The following is an 18,225-nucleotide window of genomic DNA, read 5'->3' as shown; positions in this document are numbered from 1 at the left end:
CCTCTAGATCAGCTCTAGCCTCAGGAAGAGACCCGTGTGCAAATGGGACGGGCGGTAGTTTTAGCCACGTCATATCTGATTTTGGAGTGCATTCGAGCACACCCCTCTGGAGCCATTGCAGACCCCTGTTACTATGGGATTCAGGTGCAGCCCATCTTAGCATCATTGCTGATGGCCAAGAATCTGTCTCTATCATTCCTTCCCCCAGTTCAGGTGGCACAACTGTCATTTCTAAGAGACGGGGGCTAAACTGTTCTACCACCTGGTAGAGACTTGTATTGCAAGGGAACATACTTGAGGTTTTTTTGGGTTACATCCCTGCCAGCTGATGGGCCTCAGATAGCCAAGACTATGTGGGTTCTTCCAGCTGTGAGACTCAGAGGTAGCTTAGCTTAGCGTATGCTGGGATGGTTAAGGGACTGCATTCACCAACATTTCCCCAGCCTTAGAAACCATAGCATCATGGTCAAGATCCCATTTGATGTGAGAATAACCATTGGAATCACAAGATGTTGTCCTGGTGCTGAGTGCTCAGCTGGTCAAACCTAAGGCTAGAGATATTCTAGTGACCTCCATCCTAGGAATGCCAGTAGATGGCACCCCTGAGGGAGTTGTAGTGATAGAAGACAACACTGGGACCGCTGTCCCAGCTGCCATCTCCTGTGGTGGTGGCAATGGTGTTGTATCAGAGATTCACCGAATCAGTTGGCAGCTCATAGCCCTGTGAACCTGGATTGTAGCCTAGTAGTTGGTCTGGTTGTTGGTGGCATTGGTAGCCATGGTGTGACCAGGGAGCCATAGCCTGAGACCGATCACTCACTATGACTGTGTTTAGAGCCAGACAGGATCCTCCAGGGTCTGATCTCAGGTTGGTGACTGTGAAATGAGACATGAGGGCCTTTCTAGGTCACAGGGAGGGAGTGACTTATGAGGACAGCCTGCTCACTTGATGTGCTGTCTTGGTTCTTTCTGAACAATGCACCATCAACATATTCAAGAAGTCCGGGCTTGGGTTACCCTTTGTTCCTGAAACAGTAACCACATTCCAACAGCAGACTCAAGCTTATTTCTATCTGGGTGTCACCCAGTGCTGAAGTGATGAAAGCAGACACATGATTGCATGTGTCATCATGCATCTAGCAGGTGTGTCCAACCTCTTGACATTGAGACATGCAGTTGTCATCCACAAGGTTCGTGTTCAAGGTGCTTTTAAACCTCTGTCTCTCTGTCTCTGTCTCTGTCTCTCTCTCTCTCTCTGTGTGTGTGTGTGTGTGTGTAAGGACGTTTTGTCTGCAACTATGTCTATGTCCCCTATGCATGTATGGTGCCCATGGAGTCCAGTAGAGAGCATTACATTACCTGGGACTAGAGTTACAGGTGCCTATTAACTACCTTGTGGGTTCTAGGAATTGAACTTTGTCCTCTAGAAGAGCAGCCAGTGCTCTTAGTCACTGAGCCATCTCTTCAGCCCCTCACAGTGTTTTAAACAAGTTTCTGATTTGGGTTTGGGTTGCATGATAGCACCCAGAGTCAGGAAACTGCGACATGATACCCGGGAGGTAAACAGTTTACTTTTGAATAAACAATGGACCAAGGATAGAATCAGGAAGAAAATTAGTATTTTCCCTGACACAAAAGAAAAGGAAGACACAACATCTCAAAGCCTCCAGCAGAAGCCATAGCAAAGTGAGAGTGTATAGCAAGCAAGCTGTGCCCCCATCGGAAAAGTGCGAAGGACTAAGACTACTGCCACTGCCTTTCCAGGAGCTGGGGATGGGAGAACCCATCACATCCCACGTGAAGATATGGAGAGAAATCAAGATCTGAGCAGAGAGGGAGGAAAAAGGATAAAGCCCACCAAAGACTGGCAAATCAGAGCTGACATTGTAGACAGACAAACTCTGACTTAGGCTCAGCCAGGACAGGACAGGTGACACCAGTAAACAAGGCCCGAGAGAGGAAAGAGGACTGACACTTCACAAGGGAAGAGGTCACTGATGTTGCCAGGAACAACTGTGCACCAGCAGGGTTGAGAACCTGAAAGACATGGGCAGATTCCTAGACAGCAACTTACCAAGACCATGGAAAACCAGAAACTCTGTTTGATGATTTGATGACAAGAGCACATGAAGGGCCATTTGTAGTATACCTACAGACAACAATGTACTGGGAGGCGAAGTCTATGGACCTTCTCTCAAGGTCTAGAACAAATCAAGCATTCCCACTTCATCACCTTTATTCAGCGCAGCCCTTGAAGTATGAGCCTGAACCATCAGATAAGAGAAGGAAGCAAAGGCGTTCAGTTTGGAATCCAGTGAGCTCCGGCTTCAGTGAGGGAGCCTTTTGCAAAATAATAAATAAATAAATAAATAAATAAAAAGGTGAGAAGCGACAGAGGATACTCAACACTGGCTTCTGGTCTCCACACACGTGGTTATGCACACACAGACACACACACACACACACACACACACACACACACACGCACGCACACATGCACAGGCTAAATACCTGTTTAGACATAAAAGATTTGAGCTTCTCATTAGCACATGCTACTGATGAAGGGATATGTCATCTGACATGAGATCATGACTGACTGAGCTGTGCACTGTTAGCTACAAACAATCACTAGGATTACAAACAATACAACAAAGGAGATGGAATGTGATATCAAATTGAATGAAAATAAAACTCTTAGGAAAAAGCTAGAGGAGAGAAAGTGGGTATGGCAGATAGGGAATGGCAGGAAGGGAGTATTTACCAGTCCCATGCTGTTCAGGGGGTGCTGTCTTCCACAAATTAAATGTAATTGGCTATTGTGGTTAATTATACCTCCATACAAAGCTATTAATAAAGCCCAGGAGGAGGTGCTGGCTGCCCAGGGGCACTGGCTCACTCACCTGGGCACTCCCTATATGTAGGATTCAGGCAGAATCTTCGCCATGGTTGCAAGAGAGAGCATAAAGCACAGTGGACTGTATGTCTATAGATTAGCAAGGGTCATGCCATGAGTGAGGTTAAGGAAAGAATTCCACTATAAGTCTACCAAAAATTAAAATGAAAATTAACTCAGTCAGTAAAGGGCTTGTCTCCCAAACAGGCCCGAGTTGAATCCCCAGAACCCATGTGAAATGCCAGGCATGGTAGCTCAAGGCAGAGACAAGGGCATCTCTAGCTCAATGGCCAGGCACTTTAGCCTGATGTGAGACCTTATCTCAAGGAAGGGGTGGTGTTCCTGGGGAAAACACTTAAGGTTGTCCTCTGACCTCCACATGCACAGGTGCTCACACACACACACACACACACACACACACACACACACACACACGCAGCCACCCATACCTGAACACACACATACATGCAAAAACACTGAAATACTAGAAAATTTTAATGAAAGCAGCATAAGGATTGTATACTGCAAAAGAAGATACAGATCCTTGAAATTAATAAAGTTGTGCGGTACGCTTGTTGAGATGGCTTTCTTCCAAACTGACTTACAAGTTTAACACAATCTCTGCAAGAAATCTCAGCTGGCTTTTTGGCAGAAATTGACAAGCTGTTCCTAAACAAATTTGGAAATGGCAAAGGACACAGAATAACCAGGAATGGTCTTGAAAAAGAAATTGGAAGATATGTGTGTGTCATCTTTAAAATCTACAACAGAACTGTAATAACCAAGGCTGTGTAAGGCTGTCCCAAAATGAATGCATGAAGGCCAGGTACGGTGGCATTGACATAATTTCAGTGTTCTGGGAGACCGAGGCAGGAAGACAGCAAGTCTATAATCAACTGGGACTCCAAAGTGAGTTTCCACTGAGGCAGGACTATACAGAAAAACTCTCTGAAAACACAGATGCATAGGTTCATGGAATGGCCCCCAAATAAATCTATATATCTATTGTAGATTTAATTTTGGCAAGGGTATCAAAGACATTTCAATGTGGAGAAAATAACCTTCCAAAAATGGCATGGGAGCAGCTGGATATATGCATACACAGTACTCTAGATGGCCTCTTATCTCACCTGTAAACAAAAAAAACTTACCTTATAGTGCATTAAATACCTCAATGTAAAAGCTAAATTATATTACTTTGGAATGAACCTACACACAAATATGCATTGTCTTAGGCTTAGCAGTGGTTTGGTTTTGGCTGTTAGCAATAAGAAGAGTAGCAGAGATAAGATAAATGGGACTGTGGTGGTTTGGTTGAGATCTCCATTGAGTGGAACTGTTTGGGGAGGATTAGGAGGTATGGCCTTGTTGGAGTGGGTGTGGCCTTGTTTCAGGAGGTGTGCCAGGAGCGTCTGGCTCACCCTGTCTGCCTGCTACTTCTCCAGCACCATGCCTGCCTGGTTGGCACTGTGTTCTCCACCATGATAAGAATGGACCCATCCTTTGAAGCTGTAAGCCAGCCCCCAATTACAGGCTTTCTTCTACATGTTGCCTGTTCATGGTGTCTCCTCACAGCAATAGAACAGTGAGCTAAGATAGAGACCTCAGAAATGTGTGCTGTTTCATGCTTCAGTGGGCACTATGGAAAAAAGGAACAGGCACCCAAGAATGGATGTAGTTAGAAATAAGATGTTCGTGAAGATTCTAGGTGAAGAAAAGCATTGAATGGTTACAGTTTGGAAATAAAAGACTGATAACCCAGCCTTCACTACATACTTATGAGAACTTCAGCTGTCACAATTACTCGAGCTCCCAAAGTCCCTTTAGACTTTACTCTTTTTAAACTCATCTGTCCACTTTATATTCAAATCCTAAGTTGGTCTATAGATATTTCCACAACCTGGCTATTTTAACATTTTTAAAGAAAGATTTATTATTATTATTTTTCTAAATTTTAGGTGTATAGGTACTTTGTGTCTATGCACTATGTACGTGCGGTGCCTCTAGAGGCCAGAAGAGAGCATCCAGTAGTCATTCGCCAATGTGTGGGTGCTGGGAATTGAACCCAGGTCTTCTCAATTACACACACCCGCTCCTGTGGTGTAATGGTTAACATTCTAGACTCTGAATCCAGCGATCTGAGTCCGTACCTCGGTGGAACCTGTTCCTTGAGGAAGGGACCTGGTCAGTATCTCTCATCAGCTCAGACCATGAAACCATGTAATGTAAACGGACTGCCCACGCGTGCTTCAGCATCGTTGGGGGCCTGTTTCACGTTTCACCTCTCAATTGCTGAGCCATCTCTCTAGCTCCCAGCCCAGTTGCTTTAAAAGTTGCTGTTGGAGGTACAGGTGGGTGCCGGCCTCAGTGGTCCTCAGCTGTTCCCACTTGCGAAGGCCATGGCATGGAGGCTTGTTGGAGCACGCTGCCTGTGATTCTTCTGCAGCCTGGGCTCCTGATAATGTTTTCTTCTTAACCCTGTGCGGGTTTGTCACTGGGCTGAACTGTTGCTCTTCACGCTGAGTAGTCTGTGGCAGGCATCACGGTTTAGTGTCCTCCTGAAGCTGCCCCGCTCACAGCTGAGAAGCTGCCTGTATTGAAAGCCATTTGCCATGCTGCTCTCAGAGTGAGAAGCAGAAGAGAATGTGAGCAAAGTGTGGCCCAAAGGGTCCTCGTTCCTCCCTGTGTTCTCTTCATTGTTAGAGCTTTGCTTTCTTTTTCAAGCCTGTTTCTTTCCCACCTCATTCTTTTCTCTCCTCCTCTCCTCTTCACTCTCAGGGGATCCTAGGGACTAGTGACCCGAGGGTTGGAATAAACAAATTGGGTGAGTGACAGAGCCCTTCACTGCAATGGAATCATACTTTGATTTTTACAGATTTGAAATTAACAAGAAGGAAGTAAAAAATAAGTAAGTAAATAAATAAATAAAATCACTTTATAGTATTCCAGGGGAGAACAGGCCTAGAACTCCCTGGGACTCCATTTTATTCTCCCTTGAAGTTAAGAGTTTCAAACAGGTTCCTGCCAGCTACCTGATATTCCTTTCAGAGCAGGGTTGAAAGCTTCCTGCTTGGACCCAGGCACACATCTGACCTTCCACACCAGGCCCCTCTGTGCATCCCAGGGGCCTCAACCCTCATGCACAGTGCCCAGGACACCACCGATATTTATCTCCATCTTTGCTGAGAAGCCTCCAGGAGTGATGGTGGGTTTCTGCCCTCAGTCTCCACCCTCCCGCCTGGTACCTGCGAGGTCCTGAGCACATCCCTCATCAGTAGGTGCTCTAGCTTTTCACTGCTGAGGGACTCACCCCACAAGAGGGACTGGGATTTCCTAGAGTCTGTCTCCCTCTGTTCCCAGCTGCCCTCAATTCCCTTCCATTGTGCATCAGGCTCTGGTGTGTAGACCACAAGCCCTCCATAATTCCCTGGATAAAGAGACTCTGAATCTAAATAACTTCAGATTCCCAAGCAGGATAACTGGGAGTCCTGTTTGCAGTGAGCCCCATGCTCTGGGGGGGAAAAGTCTTAAAGTCATCAATAATCCCCAAGTTTTTAGTTTCTCCAGCTTTTTGCCTAAGGAGCCCTCTTTCTGAGTAGCAGCAATTGGTACTCCGTGGGGGACAGAGCATGTGGCCTTTGCCAGGAGAGCCATCAGATTGATGTTATCTCTAGAAAGGGAGTGCCCTCATTCAGGGACAGCTCATGGACCTAGCATAGCAGGAACCATGTGGCGGCGGAGTACCTTTCATTGGAGGGGGAGAGAGGGCGCAGTTTGTGGGGGGTGGTAAATCCTTAATGGTACCTTAGGGATCTCACTTTGAGGGTAGGTGTAGTGTCAGAAGGTGTTGCTGTGGGGGAGGGGGGACTGATAAGCCGTACTCAATATCATTTTGATTGTGTCCCTGGTTATACCACGATGCTTTTCAAAAGCATTATTCAGTATGGCTTCATGCCTGGAAAAAAAATGTTTTGAGACTGATCAGTAGGACAGAGAGGACCAGGCAAATAAATTCTACAATGTGAATGTGCTCCACGGTCTGCTTCCCTTGCTTGGAGCTCCAAGTACATCTTTAGCAATCTGTCATGTGGAGGTGTGGTGCGTGTGATCAGAATCACTGTGAGCTCACACCTCTGCCGTAAGCGAAGGCTCGGGAGGTGAGAATTCATACGACACTCTTAATTAAAATAACTGCCAGAGAACTGGGAAAGGATCCCTCAGTGAGCGACGCTAATGAACAGATGATGTCCTTCTCCTTCCCTTCCTCAGGCTAACAAGGCTCAGCCACTAATTGGTGTAATTAGCAGTGGATGAATATGAAAAATACTTCACTCTCCCCTCATTTCTCCAGATCTGGCACGCCGGAGCTCTCTGCTTTGGTTGCTTGGCTGCCTCTGATTTCCTTTATGAGGCTCAGGTTGGAAGGGGTCTTCACCCCCATTTTGATGATAATTGGGAGCCTGGCTCCTGTCCTTAAGTGGCTGCACCCTTGGTCCTGCCTGATGCTGGAAGGTGAAGGTTCATCTTAGACTCTTTAAAAACCCTTGCTAGGACTGGTTTGTATGGCTTCCAGAAAGTTCTTCTTCTCCTAAGTTTGGATTTATCCTTGATGAAGAACCTTCATCTTTTCCTTAAGAAGGTAGGCCCCCAGAGCAAAAGGATACGTGTTGCTATGGAAATCATTGAATGAAGAATTTGAACAGGAAAAAGGAGGAAAGGGACCAGCTATATAAGGAGGGCATAAAGAGGAGCCCAAGATGCAGAGAGTGATTAACAACGACTGAAGACGTCATAGGAAGGCATCTCCAAGGATGCTCATCTCCCTACAGACAACCACATCTTTTAGCTGCTTGCAGTGGTGCCAAAAGCTCCCAGGGGAAGCTCAAGGGGCTGAGTGTCCTGGGAGGCAGCTGCTTGAATTCCTTGAGAAGGGTAGGAAGACATTGTGGTTTACATGGACGCCAACGGCTGCCGTTCAGGATGTCGCTCAGAGGGGCTTTTGATGCCACATTGGCTTGAAGTTTGAAAGCAGAGCCTTCTTTAATCAGTTCCGACTCCAGGAGGTTTCAGAGTGAGTCTGTCGAGGCATTGTTTTAAAATCTGAGGACAACGGCTCAGCTGACACACTCACAGGCAGCCTCTTCACACATTACGGAGGACTAATTGGCTGCAAGCTGTTTTATTTCCCCAGGTTCTGGTCTAATTATATAGCCCCTTACATGTGGTAAGCCTAGCAGTAAGTTAATCTTTCATTTAAAGATTTATTTTTACTAAAAAATAGTGTGTGTGTATATACGTGCGTGCATGCATGCATGTGAGTTTAGGTGCCCTCAAAGACCAGAAGAGGACATTGGAATCTTCAGAGCTGGACTTACAGGCAGATGTGACCTGCTCAGTACAGGTGCTGGGAACCATATTCGGGTCCCCTGCAAGAGCAGTACATGCTGTTAACCACAGAGCCGTCTCTCTAACTCCGTGCTGGCTAGCTTTTGACAACTGGATACAAACTAGAGTCACCTGGGAAAGGGGAACCTCAAAAAAGGAATTGCTTCCATCAGCTCTGCCTGTGGGCTTGTCTGGGGGGCATTTTCTTGATTAATAGTGGATGTGGGAGAGTTCAGCCCACTGTGGGCGGTGTCACCCCCTCAGCACGTGGTCCTGGGTTGTCTGAGAAAGCAAGGTGAGTGAGTCTTGGAAGCAGTGTTTCCCTGTGGCTTCTGCTTCAGTTCCTACCTTGGGTTCCTGCGTTGGCTTCTCTAGATGATGAACTATACACGGTAAGTTGAAATAAACCCTTGCAGTTAGTTCGGTGTTTTTCACAGCAACGGAAAACAAAGCAGGACAAACCCCAGGAGCAACTTTTGATGTCGGTTAGTGCCTTGTAGTTTTAGGCTCCAAGGACTGAACCGACTATGAATCACAAATATTTAAGAAAAAAAAAAGCCACTGTACCAGCCATGCGCAGGGATTCTGTTAGTGTTCTTTAAACAGTACAGTACGGCGACCGTGGGCAAGTGTTGCCCTGTGTCGGGTTTTACACGGGATCTAGGGATGATCTGAAGTGTACAGGGGCAAGGGTGTCGGTTTCGTGCACCATCACAAGAAGTTTAAGCAGCCTCTGATTGAGGTGCTCACAGCGTGGTCCTTGAACCAGTCCTTCCTGGAGACGGGATACACTGGTACTGCTGACCTCTGGAAGACAGCAGAGGAGAATGTACCTAACGCTGGTGGACAGCTAGCCTTGTGGGGTGTACCCTGTGAGATGAGAGAATGAGACATTCTAGATAGAGCGCCAGGCACTTCAGCTGACAGATGAGGTTTCTGAGCCCGCAGAGCTGAGGGCCACACTCTGAACAGGGCCTAGCGACCTTTGCATGTTGTCTGACCTTGCCTGCCTAGAGGCTGCATGAGCCTCCTTCTATATCCCCTTTGCGTGAAGCACACACAAGTGACTAGATTTGCTGAATTGCTCTGCTTGCCACAGCAACACAAAATGAACGGAGACACAACTCATGCAAAATCTCGGTCTCTGCCCCAGACCTCATGACCCTCATGCATGTTGCTGGAGTTTAGAAACCACTAATATTGAGAACTGACTATGAGAAGCCCCATTGCCACCCTGGGAACCAAATATCTACCACATAAACTTTTGGGTCCGCTCTCAAGACATTTCTAGATTATATCACTAGTTTACATGAGCTATACCTAAGCCATGAACTAGGCCTATAGGAATTCAGGCATTAGCAGTCCCTGATTAGTTAACAGTGTGTCAAAAGAAAATCCCACTCTCCTCCCATACTGAATAGAATGAATACATTATATTAATAACCTGGCAGCCTAGAATAAATTCTCCATAAATATAAAATCAGAATCTCCACGAAGGCCAAGCAGATACCGTCTTCCATCTGCAGGTAGAGATATTTGCCTGAGCTCAGAATGGCCAAATGGGTGAATCAACATCTGAGCTACTTGCCTATGGTAGTAGAGGGCACAGCCAGGACTTGAACCCAAAGCTTCTGACCCTGTATTCAATGCTTTCTTGGCCTCTGGTCCTAGTCTCTCAGCCAGAGCCATTCTGGTGTGAGGCCATTTCACACACATAGAGGAGGAAATGAGGTAAAACGAAGAGTCCCCCCCTTCCTGAGGAGATGCTTGGGCTCCATGGTCTTAGCGGGAATGTTCCAGACAGTAAATATGAGGGTGGGAGTGTTGGAGGAACTGGTCATGCTATCTGAGCGACTGATGAACTATGATTCCAGGAGCAACACCTGCCGAGAATAAAGAAAACACAGAAGACACCTGGGATTCTCAGCAGTGGCTCCAGAAATACAGCTTGAAGGCCCAGAAACTGACCTTTTATGATGTCCTTACTGACTGCTCCTTCCGCCACGCTGATGGAGTCGTTGACATAAGAGCCAAACCGGAAGACGAGTCTGTGCAGACCAGTGCGGTAGGTGAAAGCTGGTGGGGCTGTGGGCCTTCTCTTCTGGCCTGGGGGTGGGGGAGCAAGAAGCATCCCTTGGATCACCAGCCGAGGGAAAGACTACAGTGAAAAACGGCAGGGAAGGGAATCATCCAGGGTTTCCGTGAAACAGATGTCCCTTTGCCTCCCGCCTTCTTCTCTAGATGGTACCCACAGGAATAGTCAAAGCCTGGGCATGGCTTCTACACGTCTTAGTCTGTTTTGAGTGGCCAAAACAAAATGCCTGATGCTAGGTGCTTTTTGAAGAAAAACTTATAGTTAGCTCACACTTTTGGAGGCCTAATACCAGGTAGGTACCATCTATTTAGTCTCTGATGCAATTCCCTAACTCCTAGCGGTGTCACAGAGAAGCAGAAAGCCATGGGCAGCCATGGATAGAATGAGCTAGCCACGGGCATTACTAGCTAGCCACGGACAGAACGAGCTAGCCATGGGCAGAACTAGCTAGCCATGGGCAGAACTAGCTAGCCACGGGCAGAATAAGTTAGCCACAGGCAGAACTAGCTAGCCACGGGTAGAATAAGTTAGCCACAGGCAGAACTAGCTAGCCACGGGCAGAATAAGTTAGCCACAGGCAGAACTAGCTAGCCATGAACAGAGCTAGCTAGCCATGGGGCAGAATGAGCTAACCATGGGGCAGAACTAGCTAGCCAAGGGCAGAACTAGCTAGCCATGGGCAGAACTAGCTAACCACGGGCAGAACTAGCTAGCCACAGGCAGAACTAGCTAGCCATGGGGCAGAACTAGCTAGCCATGAACAGAACTAGCTAGCATGGGGCAGAACTAGCTAGCCATGGGGCAGAACTAGCTAGCATGGGGCAGAACTAGCTAGCCATGAGGCAGAACTAGCTAGCCATGGGCAGAACTAGCTAGCCATGAACAGAACTAGCTAGCCATGGGGCAGAACTAGCTAGCCATGGACAGAACTAGCTAGCTATGGGCAGAACTAGCTAGCCATGGGCAGAACTAGCTAGCCATGGGCAGAACTAGCTAGCCATGGGCAGAAGGCTGAAGTGCTGATGACTTCATTGTGCTGCAACCAGATCTCATTCCTCAAGATCAGCATGACTTCCTGGCATCAGCAGTCCCCATGATCTTCCAGTAGACCTTACCTCTTAGAGCTTTCCCTGCTCCCAACACTGCCACCATGGGTGCCTACACCATAGGCCCTTTTGGAGACACACTCAAGATTTTAAGATATAACAGCAGATAGAAATGAGTTATACCCAAGCTACCAGCTGGGTATAGAAGTTCAAGTCTTGCAAGTTTCTGAATTGTTCAATATTATGTCAGACGAGAGGCTCTGTGTTCTCCCATGTTGAATAGAAGGGAGAAACTGCTGGTGAGCATGTAAGAACCAGGTGTCCCTGTGGTCCTCTTGAATCTCAAACATCTTGAAGATGCATTACTCCAGTGAGCACCTGCCAGCATATAGTAAATTTCCAGTAAACATAAAATTGCATTCTCCAAAGGCTCCTAGCAGCAGATGAGCCTGTGTTTCAAGCTCTGAGAGATAGAGTTCCATTGTGCCAAATGGGGTCCATGGGGATGCAACTTCTCACAGTGTCTGACTCTGGCTCCCAAAGACCAAATTATTCTCAGTTTGAATGCTTTCTAAACTCTCCCATCATGCATTTGAGTCATTAGGTCTGAGGTGGGTACCAGAATTTTACATTAGTTATGTCACGGATGAGAGGGGAGGGGAGAAAAGAGAGAGGGGAGATAAGTGTGATCTGCAATGGTTGATGGTTCTCAACATGAGTTAGAATCTCTGGGAGAAAAAACTTTGGGCTTACCTGTGAAGGAGATTCTAGATTGGGCTAAGAGAGGTGTGAAGATCTACCCTAAATGTGGGCAACACCAGTCCAGGGCTTGGGGTTCTAGACTGATTGAAAAGGAGAGAGAGAGAGCGAGCTGAGCACCGGCACCCATCTCTCTTCTCCCTGACTGCAGATGCGGCGTTGAGCAGCTGCCCCGTGTTCCTGCTGCCATGCCCTCCCCACCACGACGAACTGTACCTTCAAACCATGGGCCATGACAAAACCTCACTTCCTCCCTTAACTTGGGTTTGCTGGGTACCTTGTGACAGCAGCAAGAAAAGTAGCCCAGGCAGGGAACTGATGTAGTTTGTAACAGTCCACTGTTAGGGTCACTAATCCCACTTCTGAGCCTCCTAACTCACGCCAACAGAAATACTGGGGTGTCTGTTAATCAGCTTTTAAAGGCACCACCTACTGGCACCGCCCTGTTGGGGACGAACACTCAGTACGGTGGGGACAAACCACGTTCAAACCATAGCAGACATCCAGGTGAGGGTGAAGGTGGAGGACCAACAGCTGCACACTAGGAAATGGTCATGTGTAGGTGGAGAGCAGGGACCACGATACTCAGAATCAATTATTAATATATCCAGAGATGGACAGAGAGACTAAGCAGTGTCACATTGTGAAGCAGAAAATTGTGTGTGTGTGTGTGTGTGTGTGTGTGTGTGTGTGTGTGTGTGTGTGTTGGAAATGGAGGACGTGGGAGGATCAATGCCCTGCTCAAATACTGGGTCACTTAGTGTGTGTGTGTGTGTGTGTACACCCTTAAAGGCTGTGATTCAGGGTCAAGGCCATTACTGAGAGGCTTGTAGATCCACCAGAGGGGACCCTGTCCACTCTGATGTGTAACTACGCTGGCTGACCACCCAGCTCCTTGCCTGACCTCCCTCCCTGTTCAGGCTGTTTTCTTCTAGCTATTCAGGTTCCGCTGTGTTGTGCTTTTACCTCCTTACCCCTGTGTGCTTATGACGGACTGCAGGAGGAAAATACATAAATTGAATTAGAAAAATGCAGCATTGACGAAAAGCTTGCTTCCTGCCGTATCCTAGGAGGCCGAGTAATTGCTGCTGCACAGGGGAAATCTCATTAGTGGCTTTCCTCCCGAGCACAGTTTTCTAGCTTTGTAGACATCATTCAGTCATGTTCAGGAAGTCATCCATAACTAAATTTTCACTTAGAAAATATTCAGTCCTGGGTATTTATAAGTATTCACCCTTGCCGATTTTGACATAGCCCGCTGTGAGCTTCCGACAATATGGCAGGCTCTGGGTCAGGCTCTACTATGGACTTTGCCTTCCTTCTTTGCAGTTTCAATGAAATTTGAAGGGCCAGTTTGAAGAAAGAGGCTTACAAATGTGGAGCTTAGCTCACGTTTCCTGTGCTAATGCATAATAATATGGTGAAGGTTGAGAATTATGCTAACTATTCCTTTTCATAGATGGTGGTGGGAAAACATTGTTCCTTCATATTTTCAGACCCTAGGTCCCAAGTTGGGTTGCTCCCAAGGTTGTGTTATGTAGGGGGACATTGTGGCTATAAAATGGGTGGACTCTTAGAGTTTCCTGGCAGCCAGGGGGCGAATCCAGTGTATGATTATCTATATAAACATTGGTTTAGATGTGGTGTAGTTGTTCACATCTGAGAAATGAATGACTAGAAAGACCTTGGTGTGTAGTGTTTCCAAGATGGATGAAGGTGCGGGGTTCAATTCACTACCAGTAGCTTCCTTCTTTCTGTCTTTAAACTGAGCGTTGTCAGGTCCAACTTGGGACCTGCCTGTCTGAGCACAGAGCTTAGCTGGTAGGAGATGCCCAGGAGACGCGGTCTTTTCTCTATCACAGACACTGACGTCACAAGTAGAGAATCAGCCCTGGGAGTGCTTTGTGCTCTGTCTCGTCAAGATACCTTAGCTGCTTGTGCTCAGTTTCAAACCGGAGGGGATGAGGTTGCTGGGCCTCCTGGCTGGTAGGAAGTCCTCCTGTGACAGACAGAGGCTGCTGCGAATGGGACCCTCTGGGCTGCCACGTCACTATGCCATTCTGTCATGCTGCTGCCTGGTAGCCTGCCTCCCCGTGGCTTTGTGGCCTGCTGTTGCTTTGCTTGGCTGTGCTTGACTTCCAGGGAAATATCGCGGGACTGAGAGATAGGCAGGAAGGATGCTTTTGTGGGACAGTCCCAGGAGTGTGGTGGAGAAGAAGAGAAAAGGCACCATGGCGGAGGACAGCTCCCTTCCCACCCCCTTTGGCAGTGTATCGCTGACCACTGACCCACCACCTGTCTCCTGGTTCTTGTCCCTATGTGACCCGTGAGCTCTTGGGCTGGACTCTCTCTCTTGAACCCATTGGCCTGATGTGGGTGGTAGCCTTCTCTCCTGTTGCTGCTTCCTGACCAGCCTTACCAAGTCGTCAGACCTCCTCGGGCTATGCTGAGCCCACTTCACCTGCTCATGTCCTTGAAGATGAGTTTGTTCCTTGCCACTGTGGACTCCAGCCCCTGTTTTCAGTCTTCAGGATGTCAGTTCCACGTGGATGGCTCTTATGACACTCTGGTCTTTTTTTTCTGTAGCCCCTCTTCCAACGACTTCCTCCTCCACACCGCCATTCCCCTCCCTGCCGTAGGTGTGCCTTCGACTTAGTTATTATGAAGGTCTGCAAACATAGCCCACACAGTCAATTCTAACCATACCTCTTAGATTACTTTTCTAGGACTTTCCCCAAAGCTATTGAAATCCAACGTTGTGCCATTTTCTGGGAATGACCATTGACTGTTCTGGAGAGATCTGGGGACAAGCACTCAGCCGCGATGCCCAGTTTCACTTTGGATTAGTGCTTCCATCCCCAGGAAAAGTTGAACTTGCTCCTATCTAACACTCCATGCATGGACTCATCTTTGACTTGTTCATTCATTTCCCCCTTTTACTTTAGACACTGAATGTTGTCTTCGAGAGCTTTCCATCAGTTTATAAGCATGCATTTTATGATTGTGTGTATCTGCTCGTGCATGCGTGCGCGTGCATGTGTGTAGGTCAGAGGTCAATGTCATGCACTGCTCTTGATTGCACTCCTTCTTATTTCTTCTTTTGAGAAAGGGGCTCTTCCTGGGCCAGAAGCTCATCCATTGATTTAGCTAGGCTGGCTGGCCAGTGTGCTGAGGATCTGCCTGTCTCTATCATTCCTCTGCCGCTCCTCCGCCTGCCAGACTGTGGTTACATGTGTGCTATATGCCCGGCTATTTCCATGAGTGCTGAGGATCTGAACTCAGGTCTTCATGCTGTGCAGGAGGTACTTTACCAGCTGAGCCATCTCCCTAGGCTACTGTATGATATTTGATTACACACAGGCATTTGATGGCTTTTTCCTACTGTGCATGGCTCCCACCCCCTCGGAGTGATGACTACTGGTATCTGCCTCTGCCTGTGCCTCATCTGCTTCCTTCTGTTTCTCTTTGAAGGCCAACTCTTCCAACAAATGTGATCCATTCTCTTTCTCCAGCTCTTCCCTTCCCTTCCTGTGTCTCAGAATCTACTCTGATTATGCAAAATCCCCACTTCTCCGTGGAAGCTGGGATGTATGAAATTTTAAATTCAGGGATCAATTCTTATTTTCTAATGCTCTTTCCCCTCTCCTTCCTTCCTTTCTTCTTTCCTTCCTTCCTTCCTTCCTTCTTTCCTTCCTTTCTTCTTTCCTTCCTTCCTTCCTATCATCTCTATTATCCCCTCCCGTCCCCTTCTCTTTCCATCTCTCTTTGCTCCCCTTCTTTCCTCACCTCCCTTCCCTCTTCCTTTCTTTTTCTCTCCTTTCCCCTCTCCTTCCCTCCCCTTGCAGGAATCACTGGCTTCTCCAAGACACAGATGTGATCACATTTGTACTTCTGACCTTGTCCATGGCCTCTATCACAGGATTGTCTGTGAAGCAGACACCAGCACATGTTTGTTGAGTTTAGACGTGAATGATCTCTCAGTGGAGATGTGTGCTTAGAGGTGTACGAGTCAAGTAGAGATGGGGGTGCTACTTGGCTATTTTTCTTCCTTATATGGTTTCTGAGTGGCCTTGTTATTACAGTTTTAGCCCCAAAGCCCAAGGCCTGGGATTCCCCACAGAATGGGCTCATTCATATCCCATTATTCCATTTAGAGAGGTAAGAGTAAATGATTTCATCAACATGCTGCTGTTCACATTGCGAAGTGTAGTCAAAGAAGTTCATTGACCCCAAAGTCTGTCTTTGGGGTACCGCCTTGAACTGTAGTCTTCATACAGGAAGAACTGGGTCAAAGGGAAAGGGCTGTCGACTTCAGCTGTCCTGGGCAAACTCCATCTGTTTGATCTTGCCTCAGATCTGGTTCTGTGAGGTTTGAAGTTGTTACCGCCATTGTTGAGAGGATTGGTTTGTAAGATAGTTACGGCTGCTGTGTGGGGGAAGGCACTCATTATAGAGTCATGTATCTTTGAGGCTCCACTGTTCCTGGAATCTGGAGAAATTGCAGGTTTAGCACAGACCTTCAGGCGCCTTTTTGGCTGGTATCAGGGGGGATCTGGAACAGGACTCTGCACAGTGAGATGTTTCGGTTGCTCTTATCGGTATCCTTGCAGAAGGGGCAATGCTAGCCACTGTTACGTTATGTTCAGGCACTCCTTTGGAGTTAACATCCCAATGTGCAGATTTACCGGGTAATGGCTTCAGAGGAGACAGATACAAGATGGATACAGAGATGACCAGACTTTATTCAGTTTCTAGTTATTCTTGTGGACCCATGTGAGGAATTGTGGGTCCCCCCCCCGCTGAGAACCTGCTCGAGCCTGTGACTTTGTCCTTTCTTTAGGACTCCAATAGGAAGACAATCCATGCCAAATACTGCAACAGATTCATCCACGTTCCCTGGAAGGATGGGAGCTTGGTCCACGTCAGCATCACCAAGGAGAAGTGCAGATGGTACAGTGAGAGAATTCACACAGCCCTGGCCAGGATCCAGAGGAGGTTGGTGTGTTCATATGTGGTCACGAGTGAGCTAGTAGTCTCTCGTGCAATACCGCATGAGCCCAACTGAGTGAAGTGACCAATAGACGTCATTGTCAAAGAGTCCATTTGATGCTTTATTGATGATATTATTACTGGTATTCAGATTTCATCAGAAACAGAACACAGAGTTGTTATTGTGTGTGCATGGTGGGGGGACATATGTACATGTATGCGTGTTAGAAGGGAGACAAAGGTTGATGTCCATCTGAATTTTTGAGGCAGGGTCTCCCACAGAACCTGGAGCCCAGTGATTAGTTAGGCTGGCTGACTAACGCTCCCCAGAGAGCTGCCTGTCTACCCAGGACTGGGGTTACAGATATGTACCACTATCCCTGGCTTTTATGTGGGTGCTGGGCATCAGAGCTGGGGTCCTCACGCTTTTGTGACAGGCACTTTGTCAATGGCGCCATCTCCTCAGCTTCCAAAGGAGCAGTTTTGAAGTGATGGCTATTAGGAGATTAAGGGGTACTTCTATCTATGCTGGGGGGGGCAGTTGTGAGCCATGGGTATATTGTAGACTATATTGCATCTATACTCTCTTACAGAACTATTCCAGCTCAAGGCAGCTCTTACATAGCTGTGACAAATTGCAAAATAATCAGATGCTGTATATATTTTAGAAAACAATGAGAATGCATGACCTCCTATCTGTCTTTATCCTGTTGTGCTCTTACAATCTGCCATGCTCATTGAGTATGGTGTACTAATGCCATGACCTCAGGGTTGATTCCATGTGGATAATTTAAATTAACACCCTCAGGTATCAGATATCAGGAGACAGTTTTAGACCATGGAGATCAAATTCATTTAGAGATACTGGCCCTGAGGTCTCAGAGAACTGGAAAAATAAGAAATTAAAAAACAATGAAAATCTCAGCTCTGCCACTTGCTGGTTGGCCCTGGGCAAGTTAGTTAATGTTTTTCTGCATCTGTTTCCTTGGTTATAAAGTGGGAATAGTGATGACATTTGTAAATCTGCTCTGTGGATTATGCCAGATGCTAAATCTAAT

At 47.2% G+C, this 18,225-nt stretch overlaps 1 protein-coding gene across 1 annotated transcript in view; it reads left to right on the top strand.

Moving 5' to 3' along the window:
- The window catches only part of Vwa3b (von Willebrand factor A domain containing 3B), a 169,678-nt gene that overhangs the window by 61,632 nt on the left and 89,821 nt on the right, over positions 1–18,225 (top strand). Inside the window, exons 8-9 of the mRNA XM_041655900.1 lie at positions 10,153–10,343; positions 17,019–17,173. Coding sequence (XP_041511834.1) covers positions 10,153–10,343; positions 17,019–17,173 — 346 coding nt within the window. The remainder of the gene's footprint in view (positions 1–10,152; positions 10,344–17,018; positions 17,174–18,225) is intronic.

This window comes from Microtus oregoni, unplaced genomic scaffold, assembly GCF_018167655.1.
Source record: "Microtus oregoni isolate MIOR12 unplaced genomic scaffold, Mior012 000007F_ref0000211, whole genome shotgun sequence".
NCBI lineage: Eukaryota > Metazoa > Chordata > Mammalia > Rodentia > Cricetidae > Microtus > Microtus oregoni.
The sequence above is the reverse complement of the archived record's forward strand: the minus strand, read 5'-3'. Positions and strand labels throughout refer to the sequence as shown.